The sequence below is a fragment of the Giraffa tippelskirchi genome, chromosome 12 (assembly GCF_054371585.1).
Source record: "Giraffa tippelskirchi isolate mGirTip1 chromosome 12, T2T-mGirTip1v1.2.pri, whole genome shotgun sequence".
Classification (NCBI taxonomy): Eukaryota; Metazoa; Chordata; class Mammalia; order Artiodactyla; family Giraffidae; genus Giraffa; species Giraffa tippelskirchi.
In genome coordinates this window covers 52565265-52584345 of record NC_137286.1, presented here as the reverse complement: position 1 = coordinate 52584345, position 19081 = coordinate 52565265, and the positions used below count along the sequence as shown (strand labels likewise).

General features: G+C 42.8%; 1 protein-coding gene across 12 annotated transcripts in view; it reads right to left on the bottom strand.

Moving 5' to 3' along the window:
* CHD2 (chromodomain helicase DNA binding protein 2) overlaps positions 1-19081 on the bottom strand; it is a 113640-nt gene that overhangs the window by 10601 nt on the left and 83958 nt on the right. For 10 of the 12 annotated variants that reach the window (XM_081550380.1, XM_081550382.1, XM_081550385.1 and 7 more), the window contains 7 exons: positions 18339-18461; positions 16989-17117; positions 15969-16109; positions 14121-14255; positions 9550-9728; positions 7506-7605; positions 4694-4907 (listed from right to left, as the gene is read on the bottom strand). In XM_081550380.1, the coding sequence (XP_081406506.1) occupies positions 4694-4907; positions 7506-7605; positions 9550-9728; positions 14121-14255; positions 15969-16109; positions 16989-17117; positions 18339-18461 (1021 nt within the window). The remainder of the gene's footprint in view (positions 1-4693; positions 4908-7505; positions 7606-9549; positions 9729-14120; positions 14256-15968; positions 16110-16988; positions 17118-18338; positions 18462-19081) is intronic. The other 2 variants (XR_014071334.1, XM_081550387.1) reach the window with 2 other exon arrangements.

The window sequence follows — 19081 nt, the reverse complement described above, 5'->3', positions numbered from 1 at the left end:
ACTCCTCCTGTGAAAAGCGATTCCTCTGCTCTGGGTTCTGTAACTCTAGAGGATGGCAGCCAAACTGCAGTTTGTTTTAGATTCTGTAAGCCTCCCTTCTTTCCTGAGGTGAAGAATCACACTTATGAATCATAAAAGGCAGTGAAAACACAGAAGTCCAGGAAAGGAGGCTCAACTGGGTTGAAATGTGGTCCCCAAAACGTAGACCCACTTGGAGCCTCTCAGTGTGACTTTAGTTGAAAACAGGACCTCTGAAGTTGTAATGACGGATCCTGACTTGAGATCATCTTGGAATTACACTGGGCCCTAAATCCAACGTGGGACAAAGAGACACATAGAGGAAGGCCACTGTGAGAGAAAGACAGAGACTGGAGCAAGGCAGCCAAAAGCCAGAACACCATGGCTGGCTGGCTGGCTGGCACTGTAGGCCAGGAGAGTGTGCCAAACAGGCTCTTCCTCAGGCCTTACCTGAGGAACCAACCCCGCTGACCCCGTGGTCTCAGAGTTCTGCCTCCAAAACTGACGGAACACCTTTCTGTTCTTTTAAACCACCTAGTTTGCAGCACTTTGTTACAAAAATCTCGGGAAACTAACACAGAGGCTTAACCAGTAGGAACTCTGTGGCCTCATGGGACACCCATCTTCCAGTTACAATTTGTTAAGATCAAAGACGTGCCACCAACTAAACCTCTTTCTACTCATTTTGTTGGCCTTCTAGCGTTTTTCTACAAAGCCAAAGAATAATTCTATCAAGGAATCTGTTTGGCTTAGAAATTTAGACCATCAAAATAATACACAGTCAACCAGTGGCTTAAATTCATTGCTGACCCAGGGTGGAGCAGGCCAGGGGACCAAGAAGTAAAAAACTTTTGAACCAACAAACAACAAAAAGACACACCTTCACAACATGAAAGGGTCATTTGAAGACGGTAAGGTTTCAAAAGGGAGTCAAGGTATGTGGTATAGCAGACATGCTTAAAACTCAAGCCAAGTCACTTATTTCCAGAGAAAGTAAACAGTGCTTTTCTTCCTTCTTGAACTCTCCATGGGGTAGGGTCACTGGTTGGGAAGTAGTGACTATGAAGGAGAAGGGTGAGAAATCCAAAATTTTAAAGACTACGAGTTAGTTTAATAAGAAGAGTTCTTTCTAAGGATCAGAATATAAAATCAGGGACCTCACAGTCTTAATCCCAAGAGGGAAAAAACCCCAGTAAAACTGATACGACTGCATCTAAGAACATGGAAGTACTTTCCAACCATGTTATTGTATAGTCATTCCTTATCCCACCAATGAAATGGAGATCAATTAATTGAACTAAGATTTTTAGGATTAATAGATATGGAACTTCTGCTTCTAGGTAACTTAAGAGTAGCTACTGCAGAATTACACCCTGCCAAAAACAATTAGAAAATGCCAGATAAACAGAAAATAATCTGCTCAAAGACATCAAAGAGTAGCCCAAGCAATAAAGACTAGAAGGGATAAGATTCTGAAGAGCAAAAAACCAAAGAGGTAGCACGAGTCGATTTCTGCAGTCACTGCAGTACACTGGGGAGATCTGTGATTCTGAGCCTGGGCAAGAAGCTGAATATCCGGGCTGTTCCCAGCAGAGAACTGCTGCTGGAGAAACAGAGCCACCAGCAGAGCCCTTGGTGGTCTTTCTAGGCCAAAGGGATACTGGAGACTTGAGGGGCTCCAAACACATGGCCAGTTTGCCCTTAGAACACCTGCTGAATCTGCAGAGAGCAAGAGGCTAAAAAGCTAAGCTGGAGACCTTCTGACAAGCAGAGCAGTTGAGGGTGGTGTCACAGATCCGAGTTTAAGAGCTGCCAGCGGGGAGGGGCGCCGAGTGCAGCAGGCCCTCTGCTGAGTACCGTGGAGGACCAAGCCCCAGGACAGGGGACCAGAGGTGGACCAGACCACTCACCAGTAGCAGTGATTGCCTCCCACTCTGTGTGACTGGAGAGGAAAGGAAATCCTCTCTGGGCCAAAGTGACATTATCTAGAGCTTATACAATTTTTAAAAAGCAGTGCCTGCCACTTAATCAAAAATAACTAGGCACGCTAAAAGACAGGGCTGTATGACTGAAAACCAAGGGGGAAAAGAAAACATACAAAATGGTTCACAATAATTCAGATATTAGAGTTAGCAGTCAAGAATTTTTAAATACCTATAGTTAATGTGTTTCAAATAAGAAGAAAAGTTGGAGAACATCGATTTTTCTAAAGGCTTGAGAACTTTACTGGAAGATGAGAATGTACTTTAAAGACAAAAAGTCAAATGTGAATCCTAACACTGAAGTTTTAAAAGAAACTTCAATGAAATGAAAGTTTACTTCATTTTGATTATTATGGAACATTTGACTCGCTGTAAAATGTAATACTATGCTTCCATATATACCAGTGGTTCTGAATCTTTCTGGCACCAGGGACTGGTTCTGTGGAAGACAATTTTTCCACGGACTTGGGAGAAGGTTTGGTTTTGGGATGATTCAAGCGCATCACACTTATTGTGCCCTTAATTTCTATTATTGCATCAGCTCTGCCTCAGATCATCAGGCATGAGATCCTGGAGGCTAGCGACCTCAGATATATACTATATTCTTTTAAGATTTTGTCTATATGTTTTTTCCTTTCTTATTATTTTTATCTTTAAAAGTAATTCATGCTCATTGTAACCATTGAAGTTAACAGATAAATCCTCCCACATTTTACCAGCCTAGAAGAAAAAAGAAGAACAAAGAAAAGGAAGTGTTAATTGCTCAGGCATGTCCTGACTCTTTGGGACCCCATGAGCTAGAGCCCACCAGGCTTCTCTGTACATGGGATTCACCAAGCAAGAATACTGGAATAGGTTGCCATTTCCTTCTCCAGGGGATCTTTCTGACCCAGGGATCAAACCCGGGTCTCCTGCACTACAGGCAGATTCTTTACTGTCTGGGCCACCAGGTCTAAGGTAATTGATATTGTGTGTATGCTTTCACATCTTTCTCTGCTGCTGCTGCTAAGTTGCTTCAGTCGTGTCCGACTCTGTGTGACTCCATAGACAGCAGCCCACCAGGCTCCCCCATCCCTGGGATTCTCCAGGCAAGAACAATGGAGTGGGTTGCCATTTCCTTCTCCAATGCATGAAAGTGAAAAGTGAAAGTGAAGTCACTCAGTCGTGTCCGACTCTTGGCGACCCCATGGACTGCAGCCCAGCAGGCTCCTCTGTCCGTGGGGTTTTCCAGGCAAGAGTACTGGAGTGGGCTGCCATTGCCTTCTCTGACATCTTTCTCTATGCTTATGCAAAGACATTATTCAAATATTTATGATGGTAAACAGTTTGGTGGTTCCTCAAAAAGTTAAACACAGAATTATCACATGACCAAGCAATTCCACATTCCTAGCTATACACCTAAAAGAAGTGAAAATAGGCACTCATATAATTGCATACAACTGTGCGCAGCAGTACAATTTTCACAACAGCCAAGAAGCAGAAGCCCAAATGCCCATCAACTAATGAGAGGACAAACTGTAGTCTAACCATACAATGGTGTATTATTCAGTCACAAAAAGGAATCAAGTACCGATGCATGCTAAGACACAGACAGACCTTGAAAACCAGATGCCCAGTGGAAGGTCCAACACATACTATATGAGTCTGTGTGATGCCATTAACACAAAGAATCCAGAATAAGTAAATCCACAGAGACTGTGGTAGTCATGAGCTGGGGAGAGGGCAAAATGAAGAGTGTTTTCTCTCTGGGATGATCAAAATGTTTTGGCATCTGACAGAGGTGGTGGTTACACAACAACATTGTGAATGTTCTAAATGTCACTAAACTGTTCATTTAAAATGGCTGCATTTCTTTACCTTATGTGACTTTCACCTTAGCAAAGTTAAATACACATGCCATAGAGATTCTGTGGTTCTTGCTGCTGCTTTTTTTCCTTCCAATTTTGACTTTTACCTATAAAGCAACTCATTTTTTTTTAACAACTGCTGATAATACAGAGTATAAATGCCCTATTATTCATCTAATCATCTTTCTATTAGTGGGAAGTCAATTTATTTCCAGCTTTTTGCCATTATAAGGCTACAACAGCACCCTCATCATACACATACAGGTTTGCATTTCTACAGGACAGACTCCTAGAAAATGGGCCTCTGTATTTAGATACTACAGACTATTCTCTGGAGTAGCAAGTCACACTCTTAGGAATTTGTGTGAATTTCACCCTGTAATTTTTGCTGATCTGAATGGGTTAAAAAACTGGTTAATTTATTGTTAACTTTAATGTACATTTCCCTAGTAGTGATATTGCTCATCTTGTCCTACTGGCCATTTGAATCTCCTCATCCAAATGAATTCTCAATTGCCTTTGCCCAGGTCTGCATTCGGCCATCCTGCTGGTATCGACCCATAAGGGGTTTTTCAGTATCAGCAGCTTTGGCCGTTTACCTCCCACAAACAATGTGAGCGGCCCCCTCCATCTCTCATTTGTCTTTGGTTTACTTGTGTGAGTTATGTCCTTCCTAAAGTTGAATCAAGTCTTTTGGATCTTTATTTCGTGTATTATTTCGCTGAGAAAAAAAAAGAGGACAATAAAGTGACAGAAAAGAATGAAGCACAAAGGTCAGGCTACTGTCTTTGGAAAAGAAAACAATTCTTTTGTCACCTCTTCTTACAACTTCCTGTAATGCCTCACCCGCATTACTGAAGTGTCTCTTGTTGGGGTGACTGTAGTTGTCTCTCGGGTGTCCATGCATCTGTGGGCCATGAGAGGCGGGCAAATGAGGCTTCTGTGGGTGAAGGCTGTGCGGGGCGTGGGGCTGAGACATCAGGGAGTCACGGCTGGAACCCGAGGCCTCTGGTCGGAATGGTTTCTTACCACCAGTCACATCCTCTTTCTTCTTCTGCTCCTGGAGAGTAAAAGGAAAAAAAAGACCCTCAGGATCCCAGGCGGAATTCCCAAGAACGGTATAAAGATTACCACCTTTAAACATTTCGCTCTCGATTTTTGACAAGTCCCTCTCAGCTTCCCTGCTGCTTAATACCTTCTTAAGAAAAACTGCTCATAAACTCCACTGAGCTCCAGGTCATGAAAACCCTCACAGAGCTCCATCTGCTGCTGCATCTACTAGGCCCCTCACTGTAAGGAAGCCCGTCTCCATGACCTGCGGCTGTTAGAACCTGGGCCAGGCTGCTGGCTGTCGCTGCCAGGGGTGAGGAACAGGTGCCAGGTTATCAGCCCTCCTGGAGGCTACTCTTTGGCCACGTGAAACCAGAACCACCAACCCCGACTGGTCCAGTGTGAACTGGTTCCCATGCCAAAGTCATCACACTGAACATATAAATCTAAGTAACATCACGTCTCTACCACACAAGTGAACTATTCAAAATAAAAACATCAGAAAATATAGTAAGGAAAAAATAAGAAATGTGAGGTGACGTAAAATCTCACCACAAGGGAATTACTGTTAATAATCTGGTCCATGTATGTGTTATACATATACATATATATATATACATACACATACATACACACATATATACACATACAGTAGTCCCCCCAGTCCATGGGTGATACAGTCCAAGGCCCTCAGTGGATGCCTAATACTGAAGATAGTACTGAATCTATGTGTACTGTTTTCTCCAACACACATATGTTTATGATACTTGACGTTAGGCACAGTAAGAGAATATCCAAATTGCCAGTGTCACTACGCTTGGGCTTTGTGGCTATCATTAAATAAAATAAGGAATACCTGAACACAGCACTGCAATACCGTAACAGTTGATCTGACGGCCAAGAGGGCTACCAATTAACTAAAACAAAGGTAGTGAATACAGTGTGGATATGCTGGACAAAGGGATGGTTCATGTCCCAGATACGACAGAGCAGGACGGCACAGGATTTCATCACGCTACTCAAACCCATGCGTAAATTACAAATTATGAACTGTTTATTTCTGGAATTTTCTATTTAATATTTTAAGACCATGACTGACTCCAGGTAACTAAAACTGTGGAAAGCAAAACTACACAGAAGGAACTACTATCTTGTGTGTGCGTGCACATGTGTGTATTTTTTTTAAACAAAAGCTTTACATGATATTCTTCTTTCAGTTAATGTACTGTGAAAATCTTATGTGAAAACTTACTGAATATTACTATATTATTATATTTATGGCTGAATACTCCCTGATATGGACATATGAAGTCATTTCCACATAAACATATTTAAATCCTTAATTATCTCTTTCAACTAAATTCTTAGAAGAACTGCATGTTTTAGTCTTGCGGTAACTCTTCCTGAATTATCCTCCAGAAAGGCTGTGAATGTATACAATAACCCCAACTAGTAGGACCACTAGCTTCATTTTTCACCTTAATCTAACTTCTGATAACCTGACTAATGAAGCCCTTTACCCTTTACGTTGTATGTCCAACTTACACTTATCCTAACTTCCCCTCTTTCCTAAAGTGCCTTGCCCAACTATTTCATTCCTTACTGGGGCTTTTCCTGACTCTTCTTTCAAAGACTTTTCACAATGCATAAAGTTCACACTAACATTCCGGAAAAATATTACTACAGTATTCCTGTACATTACTGTTCTAACACAGTTTTCCATGTGAAATTAAATTATAAACCACTTGAGGGTGCTGTCCCACAGCTCAAAGCAGTGCTGGTGCAGGACACGCTCATGTAACAGGAGACACTCCTGAGCACCTGCCCTGTGCCTGGCACTACTCCAGGTGCTGACGTTCCAGGAGAGGAAGAGTGCCCTTCAGCCTGCAGGCCTCCGCGGAGCGGAGGGGGTGGTGAAGGAGGTGTTGAGTGTTCCTAGACTGGCCCTGCGTGGCTAACTGGGGGGAGGGCCCACAGGGCAAGTCAGCAGATCTGCAAATGGACACACGTGAACAAGGAACACTGCCCTGCAGCATCGGCCAAATCTCTTCGCGCCCATCCCCCACTACCAAAGAAGGGGCGGCATCTTCCGGGCACCTTTCGTGTCTGTTCCTTCACGCAAGTGGTAGGACCCTGTGTGCACAAGCTGGGAGGACACCCAGGACACATGGCCCAGAGAGAACAGAAAAAGCAGGCGCTGCCCACGACGTGATCTTTCAGGAGCCACATCGATAAGCTACCCTGAGACACGTGCATATGGAGGGAAGGGCCTGATGAATAAACGCTTCCAGGACATCAGAACACAGAGGAATAGGCCCGTGTCAGAATGTCAGCCCTGTATGGTTCCTGTACACTGGCGCCATCACCCATCAGGTCTTAGCCGATAGTCTGACTACTTGTGGAGAATGTGGACAAACTGCACGGCTAACACAGTGGAAGAACCCACCCACACTCTGTAACGTAAGAGCAGAGAACCCCGGGCCCCTTCCAGACCACAACCTATGAGTTTATGATCATCTCCCGAGGCAAAAACAGTAATGAGGGAATTTCTTTGGCAGAACTGGTTTTTATCTGTTTGTATGAATTAGGCTTAAATTTGTATTTTTACCTCTTCTTCTTGAGATCTTTTCTTATGAGCCATCTTGTATAGCTTGTGCAATTTTCGAGCATCAAATTCTGTAAACTTGGAAACAAAAATCCATAGGTTCCTAGAAAAAAAAGAAAAAAATTTTTCTGGTAAATTATAGAATTTTAAAAATAACTATTCTCTTTATGGATGGCAAGTTAATGAATTTTGCTATACTTGGAATACTTTCCAAGTATAGAAAATAGAGAAATAATCTTTCAGGTCTTGGCATCAATAATACACCTTCAAATGCTAACTAATGTCAACAGAATTTAACCGAGGGGTCTGGAGACAAGGGTTCTGTCTCACAACTAAAACCCCTTTAATTTATTTTACCGACGCCTATGACTTCAGACCTAACATCTTCCCCTACCTCTGTTCCCCCTGGACCCTCAGGCAGTCTGTCATAGCCACCACTTCCCCAGGGACCCAGGGACAGTTGGGCATCTCTGCCCCTTCCTTCCTCCCAGTTGTCGCCACCACAGCCTGTCAGCCCTGCCTTCAAAACTCCAAGGGACGTTCCCCTCCAATTCCACTGTGTGTGGCACAACTTTCAACAGGGGAGTGACTGGAGAAACAGGCATGAGAACACAGAAGCACAGGTACCCTCGTGTGCTGGAAGGAAAGGCGCGAGTCCTCGCACGCTTCCTGGAGAGTAGTCACACCACGCCACGCAGCACCGCTCAGAGAACACTGTCCAGCTCCTGACCAGTAAGCCTGCTGCCCCCTATGGAAAGTTGTTTACCTTCTTCTCTTAAGCCTTCTGTAGTAGCACTTCAGTCATCTTAACAACCTGCTTTAAACCTTAAGAGCCACTTTCAAGGCTTTGCTGAAGCCCGAGAACTCTCCCACATCTAAGCAGGTCCACTCTGCTCTCCCATGCCAGCTAAGTCTACCTGCCTGCCCCTTGCAAGACTTCCCTCCCTGACTACTCCTCTGCATAGGTTTATACCTTCTTGGAATTCCTACTAGACTTGATCTTTCAAGCACCACTTCATGGGGGACAGTTTCTCATGAGTGGGCAAGGAATCACTTATGAATCACAGCAGGCCAGGACCATAGTACCCAGCACATTTAAACACAGACTGGCCACAGTGCACAGTATCCAGCCTAGCTTCATGGAACTATACACTAGGATGATGAGCTTCTGTTATCTTCCAATAGGGGTTAAGTTGGGTAACAAGAGAGCCAGATGGCTAGATACAGGGATCCAGAAGTTGGGAACAGTCTAAGAGGAAAGTCAAGTCACATTTCAAAACTTAAATGTTCTTTTTTCATGGCTGTGAAGCATGCTATGAATAGCATCATAACAGATGTTTTCTTAAATTTTCTTTTCACTCAAAAATCCATCCACTGATATTAGGAATATTACACAAATATAATTAACTGTGAAGTATATGAATTCAGTGTAACTGTGGAGTATAGAAAGAGACTTAATGTTACAATTGTCTATGAGAAATTCCAGGCATGTTTTATAAACATCAGAAATGAATTATAAATGAATCTATGTAAGTCATGATGCCTTACAAACTGAAGTTCTGCATTAACTGCATTAATCCAAATCACTACTAGAGTCCTTCAACTATTAAAGAGAAGAAAACTCATAGCTCTGATGGTTTGAGCCTTAGACTCCTCTTATTAGTTGATACACAACTAACCAACTAGTTGTATTATCTCTGACTATTAACCTGAGATGGGTAGAGTAGTGAAATTATAGATGATTTCTATCCCTTCCAGGTTCAAAGACTGAGTCTTTATTCTGAGGACAGGCCAGCAACTCCAGTATTGCAGTTTTTCTCTCATAAAATAATAGTCAAGACTGATCTCAGAGGAACAGGCTGCTTCAGGAAAAGAAAACTGAAGCCTGCAGGTATGCTGCCAGTCGTCGGCTTTTGCTGAGAAAAATTTTTTTCATTAGGTGGCTGTGTCATGTTGTATAAAACAAAAATAGAACCCCTAGCACACACACTCTGTCATCAAGTCAGAACAGGCAATCCGACAGGCATGCACGGCCACGGCGCGTTACCTCCTCCACAGCTTGATGTGCTCCTGGTCTGAGTAAGCTTTAAGGCACTCAGCTATCCGGTCCCCGATCTTCAGCAGGCAGTTCCGGGTGTGCTCCAGCTGCTCCTGGACGCTGAGCCCCTTGTCAGGCTTGTCCAGCTGTTTCAGTGCCTTCTTCACAGGCCGCATCCTCTCCTTACACTGCAACAGAGTACAGACATAAGCCATCAGCATCCCGTGCTTACTGTGCCCTGAATTCCCAGAGAACACACAGCCCCCCTCAGGCCATGTGATCACTCATAGGGAAGCAGGGAAAGAAAGGCAGGCAACGAGGGAAAATGTTAGCGAGTCGGAAACACGTGAGGTTCCAGCCTCAGCTCCATGGCTCAGGGCAGTGACACTCACACCTTCCCTGCCCTCTGGAACACCGCTTTGTTTCCTCATCTGCCAGAGGGGCATTCACGATGAAAATCAAATGAGAAGCAGAACTACAGACCTAACCTGAACACCTGGCACCACAAACTACCTAAAACTGTCCGGTCAAGTATTTCCAAGTCCTTTGGGTTTACAAGAAACTGAGGGAAAGGCTTCCAGATAAAGACAGTGGACTGAACACAAGAAATTTTTTCTCCCTGTCTCCCTCCACTAACACGACAAGAAAGGAATTGACTTCAGAAGAGATAAGCCCACTAAAGTCAAGGGAAGTGGAAGAAAACAACAGCAGCAAAATATTACAGGAAGTAAAATCGCTTAATAGATACTTAATAGAGAACTGAAGGCCAACCCAATTCATGCTGCAAACTTATTCCCCCAAAGGCTTGCTAAGTATCACTGGCAGTACAGGTGAAGGCTGAAAATAAGGATTTTTTTTTTTTGAAGACTGCCTAAAAGGAATAGATACTCAGATTCATTATAGACACCCAGATCTCTAACTCTGCCCAACAACATATATGGAAGTTTATTCTCTGGAGAGGATAAAAGTCTTTTAACTGGGCTACACAGACATAGTTGAGGGGCAAGGCCACTGCACTGAAAACAGTATTATATGGAATACACGCGTAATATATGCATATTAGATGAGCCACCAACCAGCTTGTGTTTTTTTTTTCTCTCAGATTCCAGAATGAAAAAAAGCCAGGTCTTAATCCTCCAGTCAGGGGAATTGGAGGATTCTTGTGCCTAAAACCTGACCACCCAAGAGCAAGAACCAAAAGATGCTGACCAGCCCACTGAAGTTTTCTGAGGAAGCAGCCCAGCCAGATCACCCTACGGAGAACACTCTCAAAGCCGATCAAGGGCCACCCACATGCTCCGAGGTTCCAATCAGGTGTTCAGTCCTCACTCTTAACTGTAAGAAGACAATCAAAGAGTACCAAGCCATTTGAAAAAATCTAACACGAATGATGGAAAACAAATCTAGGAGAAATATATGGGGAAAAAGGACCTTGGAAATAAAACATGACAAGAGAAGTAAAAGCCTCAAAAGAAATAATGGCATTTCTCCTCGGAAATAAAGCTGAGGGGATCTCCAAGAAACGGAGGATTGATAAACAACAAGTGGAAAACATTTTAAGACTGACAGTATCAGGGACCACTCCCAGAGTCCAATATCCGAAAACTAGGATAAAACTAAGAACTGAGGAGGAAAATCACCACAGAGTAATTCAGGAGAATTTCTCTGACCTGTAGGGCATGGTTGTCAGCCACTAAGTTTCCAGTATAAGCAACTAGTAAGGCATATGTCCACGTAACTGCAGAACAATGAAAATCCAACAAACTCCCATCACTTCGTGATAATCTCCATAGCCATATACCTAAAACTTGCTTTTCAGTATTATATTTAAAATTTTAAAAAGGACACAAAATAAACTGGAAGATACCTGTAATGACTATAACAGACAAATGATTAGTACCATGAACAAGATTCCTGTACAAAAGGTAAGGACTACCTGTAATCACTTTTAAAAATCCAGATGCGTATCAGAATTATCTTGAAGTTTTTTTGGTTTTTTTTTTTTTGAAGTTTTTTTAAAAATACAAATGCTCAGGTATTGGGGGAAAAAAAGGTATGGATATAAACATTACCTAGAATCGGCAAAAGATATGAACAGACAATTCACTGGAAACATGAATACCTGATAAATATGAAAATAAATGTTCAGCACCACCACTAGCCAATTTTTTCATACCTCTTAGATTGGCAAAAATTAAGAAGTCAGAAACTACCAAGTGTTTCCAAGACTGGGAAGCACCTAGAACTCACATTCACCATTATAAAGAGAGCAAATCTCTACAAATGCTTTGAAGATGAAGTCTACAACATCTAATAAAGCGGTAGATGTGCAGACCCAAAGAAACACCCGGCTTTTCTGCACAAGCTACACACTAGAGAAACTATTACACACACGCATGACAATATATTTACAATTTCACTGTAGCCTAGTTGTAGTGGTGGACATGTGGAAAACCCCAATGTCCATCAATAGGATAAAGAATGAATTGTGGAAATCATAAAACAGAATAATAGGAAACACTGAAATCAGAGACACAATTATCAACATGAATAAAATCTCAAAAGTATGCACGCTGAAGCAAGTTACAAGATACACAGTGCGGCATTTATCAGTAGCTTCTAGACATAGGTACAGAGCACGCTGTTTATGGACACTTGGGAGGATGGGCAGTGTAATGGCAAGAACCCTGACTCCTGGGTAAAACTGCCTGGGTCAGATCTTAGCTCTACATCTTAACCTGTGAAAAGGGGCAAGTTACTTAACTCCCCTCATGTTATTTTTTAAGGGGTAAAACAGATAATACCTACCTCACAGGTTGTCATGGAGAAAATACACAAAAAGCACACTAACAATACCTGGCTGATTATGTGAGCTATTACTGTCTTTGAAGATATTAAGTAGTAAAACTCTGAAGTCACACATGAGAACTATGACTTGATCTACATCGAATTTAGAATAGTGGTCACTTCTGCGGAGGAAACAAAGCAGGGCCAGGAGCTTCAACTTTATAGTCTGAGCCTTAAAAAATTCAGACCTGACAAAGCTTCATGGTACCTCTATCAATGCCTATTATATTTCTGAAATTTTTCTGTATTTTTAAAAGATATCATAATATAAAAACAAGAGTAAATGAGCTGGTATATATAAATGCGATTTCCTTTTTTTTTTAATTCAAGTGCAGTTGATTGACGTTTCCTTGGTGGCTCAGTGGTAAAGAATCTGCCTTCCAGTGAAGGAACGCAGGGTCAATCCCTGGGTCAGGAAGATCCCCTGGAGAAGGAAATGGCAACCATTCTAATATTCTTGCCCGGGAAATCCCATGGACAGAGGAACCTGAAGGGCTACAGTCCACAGGGTTGCAAAGAGTCAGGGATGACTTAGTGACTGAACAAGAACAACAAACAGCTGATTTACAGTGTTGTGTAAAAGCCATTTTTAAAATAATATGGTACCACAGAAGCATTAGTTAATGATTTTCTCTTATAAATACTGGGTTAAGGAAGAAGCAAGAAACAGATGAGAGAGCTGGTTGTGTAATTAATTTATTCATTTACTCACTTACTGAGATACTTCTATCATCTACATGTACTTTAGAAAACATAGTACTTTCCCTCAGAGAGCTCACAGGAAGAAGAGTAAAGAGATTTAAGAAAAATGCTGCTGCTGCTGCTGCTAAGTTGCTTCAGTCGTGTCTGACTCTATGCGACCCCACAGACGGCAGACCACCAGGCTCCTCTGTCCCTGGGATTCTCCAGGCAAGAACCTTGGAGTGGGTTGCCATTTCCTTCTCCAGTTCAGGCAAGTGAAAAGTGAAAGTGAAGTCACTCAGCCAAGTCCAACTCTTCTCGACCCCATGGATTGTAGCCTACCAGGCTCCTCTATCCACAGGATTTTCCAGGCAAGAGTACTGGAGTGGGGTGCCATTTCCTTCTCCATAAGAAAAGTGAGATAAGTGCAAAGAGGAAAAAAAATACACATATGCATATAGGTTTTCAGGAACACACACACACACAAAAAGGGTAAAAAGAGAGAAGACTCTTACAGGATGAGGTCAAAATTCTATCCATTGCTGTCCCAGAGCAGGAATATTCTGAGAGTTGGAAGACCGCTTTCTCTTCAAAACTAAATGAACATACACTTAAATCAAGTGAACAGTGATGTGTGGAAGTTTGGGAGAGGACGAGACCTCAAACGAGGAGAAGGGGCGTGAGTGCAGCGCAATGAAGTGCACACCCGCAGCTCTGATAAGGGCCAAGTCCCCGAGGACGCGCTGGCCTGTTACCATTCTATGCAAGACCTGGTCCATGACTCTCCCCTCCGCTTCCCTGTCTCTCAGGAGGAGGTGCGCCACGGCTTGCACCACACCGTAGGCCACGGCTTAGCTCCTCGCCCCACAACACAGGAGCATGTGAGACAGGCCACGCTTGCCACAGCTCCAGCTCACACGGCCAGGACCCCAGCCTCATCTCCCGTCATGCTGCTTATCAGACCCACTGAGCTGGGCCACAGGAACTAGGGAAGGCAGAGGCGTGGTGAGTACAGTGGCTGCAGACCCCGCCCCCTCGATTTCAGGACTTACTATGCTGAATGTCTCCTGGTCCAGATCATCCTCCTCATCCTCTCCAATGGGGACGGGTTCGCTTCCTGCTGTGATATGGACAGGGCCCTGAGAGCGCTTGGATTTACTTGAAGATTTGGCATCACCACCTTTAGGCTTTTCAGAAAAGAGTTACAAGGAGTCACTGTCATTTGTGTGCCCCTGTCTTGCAATTCGGACTTCCTCGCTATGTCACCTCACCACAAGTGGGTATATCAGATAGCCTCAGATTCAAGACATCATGAGGCCAAACATATTCAATTAACAGTTTAATCATATACTGTTCCCATTCCTGTCTCTAAACAGAGCCAATTATAATTTTAGCTTCATCAGTGCTACTTTGGCTTCTATTCCCTAATCGACGAAATGTACAAAAACGTCATCAAGAGGTTAAGACTGTAACCTGAAGAGCTCCAGCAGAAGAACAAGACGCAACTTTATTAACAGCTTAAGAATGAACATACGCTTCAATGTAAATAACTAAAATATTTTAAGTAACTGAATTTATATGAATCCAGGTGGATGAAGCTCATTTATCCATGAAAGGGTGCAGAAGGATGGAGATACAGATACAAATAAAAACTAACTTTAGGTATGAACATTTAAAAACATAAAATACTATGCTTTGCTTATGATTACATAATATGTAGGAAAAGCATAAAAACATGGGTAAGAAGGTTTCATGCCAACTTCAGAGCAGTGTTACAGAGGAGAGTAATGAAACTGGGAGAAGGAACAGAGGGGAGCTTCAGCTGAGGGGTGTTAGGTAATGGGTGTGCGCAACATCAAATACAGCAGCCGGAAAAAAACCCACTTGAAGTAAACATGAAAAATGTTAACAGCTGCAATATCTGTTGCTGGTACCAATATCTGGTACACGGTTGCCAGTTAAATCATTCTCTGTGCATCTATTTTTTAAATATTTCATTTTAAAGGAGGTATCTTTCTGCAGAAGCACAAAAGCAAAGAAGGATATCTGTCTCAACAGAGTTTATAACATTAGAAATTTGAAAGCAATATCAATATGGAAATAACTTAAATTATTTCCAAAAAGTTACAATCAAACAAAATCCTCCTTATCTACTAAAAATGACTTTAACTTTTATTTATTTGCTTGGAAAGCTATTTGTGATATATTGTTATGTGAGAAGACAAGGCAATCCAAATAGTCTGGCCTAATTTTTCTAAAAATTTGTTTTCTAAACAAATTTTTATATTTGTTTTTATATGCATATAATAAAAAAGGTTTCATATGTCCTCATCAAGAAATGTTAGACTTATAAGTGGATGGTAGAATTCAGTTATTTGCATGTTTTAACAATGATTAAAGATTAATTGAAAAATAACTTCATCCGAAGTCAGCAAGATGCAACACTGTACCAGAATTCTAGGTTTGGAGTGAACTTCATAAAACCCAAATAAGAAGATTACATAATAACAAGGCTTTTAACCTATTTCTACTCTTGATAGTATCTGGTTTGAGTTCTAACCCTTGCACGTATTCAGATTCATCTGTGGACGGTGCTTTTCTACCACGAGTCTGAGAACATGTATCAAGTAACTTCCTGTCCCACCGCATTCTAACACCCTCTCTGAAATGTGTAATAAAAGAGCAAGTAAAGGCTTCTATACTGAAGAATACCGCAACTCACACACTGCCCCCTCTCTGCAGGAAGAGCTGCAGGCATCCTGACAGGAACCCCATCCTTCCTCCTGGGATAGTCGTGAAATGACAATTCTTTCAAGGCCCGCAAATCCCGTTTTATTTCTAAATCCTAGAAGGGAATCCCCAAGGCTGTGGGCATCTCAGAAGTAGAATGCCACCAGTACCTTCTCTTTCTTGTCTTTCGATTTCCTCCTTTCCTTGTCCCCCTCCTTGTCCTTCCTGGAGCTCATCTGTTTCTCCTTGTTCTCCTTGTTCTCCTTCTTCTTCTGTTTCTTTTTCGTTGGGCTTTTTTCTAAGCCGTCATCCTAGAACACAAGTGGGGCTGTGAGCTTTTGCCACAAACTTTACATTTCCTCGTTTACTTTCTAGAAAAAAACACTAAAAAGCACTGCCCTCGATGGTTCATCGCTGCATCCACAGAAGCACGTTCTCAAGCACACAGCCTTAAAGCCATCTGCTTCAAGTGAAGCCTACAGAGGCAGAGGCTCTTCACTCACATTTTCTCTTTATTATTCACAGCAACCCTTCAACATAGGCATCATTATTCCCATGGAAAAAACTGAAGACCAAAGAGATTATTGCTAGGCAGTAACTGGTGAGGTAGGTAGAATTTGCATTTATGTATGCTTGACTCAAATCCATGCTAGTTCAGTACCCACTGCTGAGCCTCCTGGAACTAACCTCAAAGCGCTACAAAAGAAAATCCCATGAAGCTTTCAGCCACTGATTCAACAGGCTGAATGCTACCAAGTTACTTTTCACTTTCCTTAGACCAGAGGTTACAAACCGACAGAGGTCGGGCCAAATCTGATCCACAGAAGAGATTTTTGGCCCAACAATGAACTGCATCACAGGTGCCCCTTTGCATGAGGCATGCGCTCCCTGATTAATCACAGTCTCCACCACTCCTTATCATCCCAACAGTGAGGCTGAGCATCAGCTGCCATTTATCACTAAATTTGCGTGGTTCTCTTTATTTGCTTCCATTATCTATGAATTTTCAATCACTGATTTTACACGAACAACTATATTCCTCTCTCACAGGTTAAGCAAGATACATGTATTTTCTATTTCCATTTTACCTACTCTGGTATGTAAACTAAACACACTTCAAATGGTTTTACACCAGGTGGTACAATAAATGTAACTTAGAAAATAATCTCAACTGAAATCCAGCCTCATACCTTTACTTCTCCCTCTTCTGACGGATTGTCTGAGTGTCGAGGAGATGAAAACTCAATTCCATGCTCGTCTTTCAGCCTCGGTGCTTTGTTTTCCTTTTTCACTCGAGGCTTCCGCTTCTTTAATTTGGCCTGGAAAGGAGAAGAAAATGATGACAAAACTACAAATCAAGTCCCTCAAAAGCATGACCACATAACATTACGATTCTTTGAATAGTAGCAGCCACATAATTCAAGAGAGGAAACTCAAAAGAAAATTCAAGGTAGTGCAATCAATTTTATCTGAAGGAGAAAAAAATAAAAACATCCTGTGCCTCAGAAAAATGTCCGTATCCTTGAACCTACTGACTCCATTTTTTGGAACTCAATCTCAAGACAAAATTCAAAAGAAGGAAAAACACTTTATGCACAAATACAAAGAAAGATAATATGCAAAAGATAGTAACAGGAACATAAAAAAATGCAGAAGCATGTTGTATCTAAAAATAAGGAAAATGTGTTATCTACTCAGATACAGTATCATCCAAAAGTAAAAAACATGGCATCATCTATCTCTCCAGAACCTAACTTACAGAATATCCTCAACATATTATGTGAAGGATGACATTACTTATGTAATGGGACTTTGTTAAAGACAAAGTATGGGATTGGGGTTTTTTTTTTCTAAAATTTGCTTTGTTTATAACGCCGGGAAATTAACACAAATGGCATAGCTCTGGGAGCACTTAAGGAATATGTACACACAAAGGCTACTGGTACTGGCTGTAACCTGTACTATCTCCCAACTGTGATCTGCATCTTTCCAGGCTTGCAGAGAAATGAAAAGTTGAGGAAATAAAGGTAAAGCTCAGAGGAGTCCATTAGTAACTTCGCTGACATCTTTCACTGAGCAGGTAAGGCTACTGCAACTGAAATCCACTTTCTGAATTAACTGTGTGTCCTAACTACCCATTTTATCCCTGGGACCTGTGACGACACGTAGCCAGTGGTAGCTGGAACAACAGGCAAACCCAGCGATATTCAGACAGTAACAAGATCTATGTTCCAAAATTGAGGAAATGGCATAAAGCAACAGCGACAGTCTATCTAGACCAGTGGCACTGGGAGAGATGAGAACTATTTTGAGGCAGTATTCTAGGAGAATGGGTTTATGCTAAGGTGTTTAGGTCAATTACTACACGACCATTCCTACCATTACCAACCAAACCATTACTACTGAACTCCCAGTAGCAACACCTGACAAGGAGAGGGTAGCATTCTGTGCCGTACCCGGAGGGGGCACCTCTTGCCCATCTAACCCTGCAGGGCAGGAGCCTCGGGCCCTGGGGACGCCCAGCTGGCAGCTGCACTCACCTCTTCCCCGCCCGTCACGGCCCCCTCCTTCTCCAGACTCTTCCTGAGCAGCTTCAGCAAGTAGTCTGCTCGGGTCTGTAGCTGCTTCCCCTGGGGCTTTTTATCTGTCTCCACGGGCAGAATCTTCAACAGCAAAGGAAGAAAAGCACCCGCCATGGCCCAGGGCCCGGTTAGTGGATCAGGATGAACAGAGGTGACAAACAGCTGAACGATCCTTTCCCTCCCCAACCACCCAGAACACAGATAAAGCCTCAGATCCTATCTCATGTCCATGGCTCCCAGTCACTGAACATCCCTTATGAGCCGTTCTCATTTTACAAAATGGGATGGAGAAATCCAGCTCTCCCACTGGCTCCTACCTGTGCTGTTAACAGGGTAGAACAACTCAGGTAGGAGGGGCTTGTTGGCTTCGTCTGCTAGAGCATCCCAGCCGTCGTGGGTTTCCTCCTTCCAGGAGCAGGGAATCCCTGGAGCTAGGTTAAAGCTTCGTTTTAGATTGAAAATGCTTCTTAGAGCATTGCCGGAGAGCACTGAGCTATGCCAGGACACAGCGGGGCCTCCTGGCCAGGCTGGATGTGGTCTCAGTGCTTATGGCAGGGTGCCGGCACCCTCTGAGAATACCGCACCTGGGATGAGCGCTGCGTGACGTGCCAGGAAAGCCCTGCCGGGAGCCCAACATGGAGCGCATCCTACGAAAATTTGAGCCAGTCAGCTTTCCCTGCTTACAGCTCTGACACGGCCTT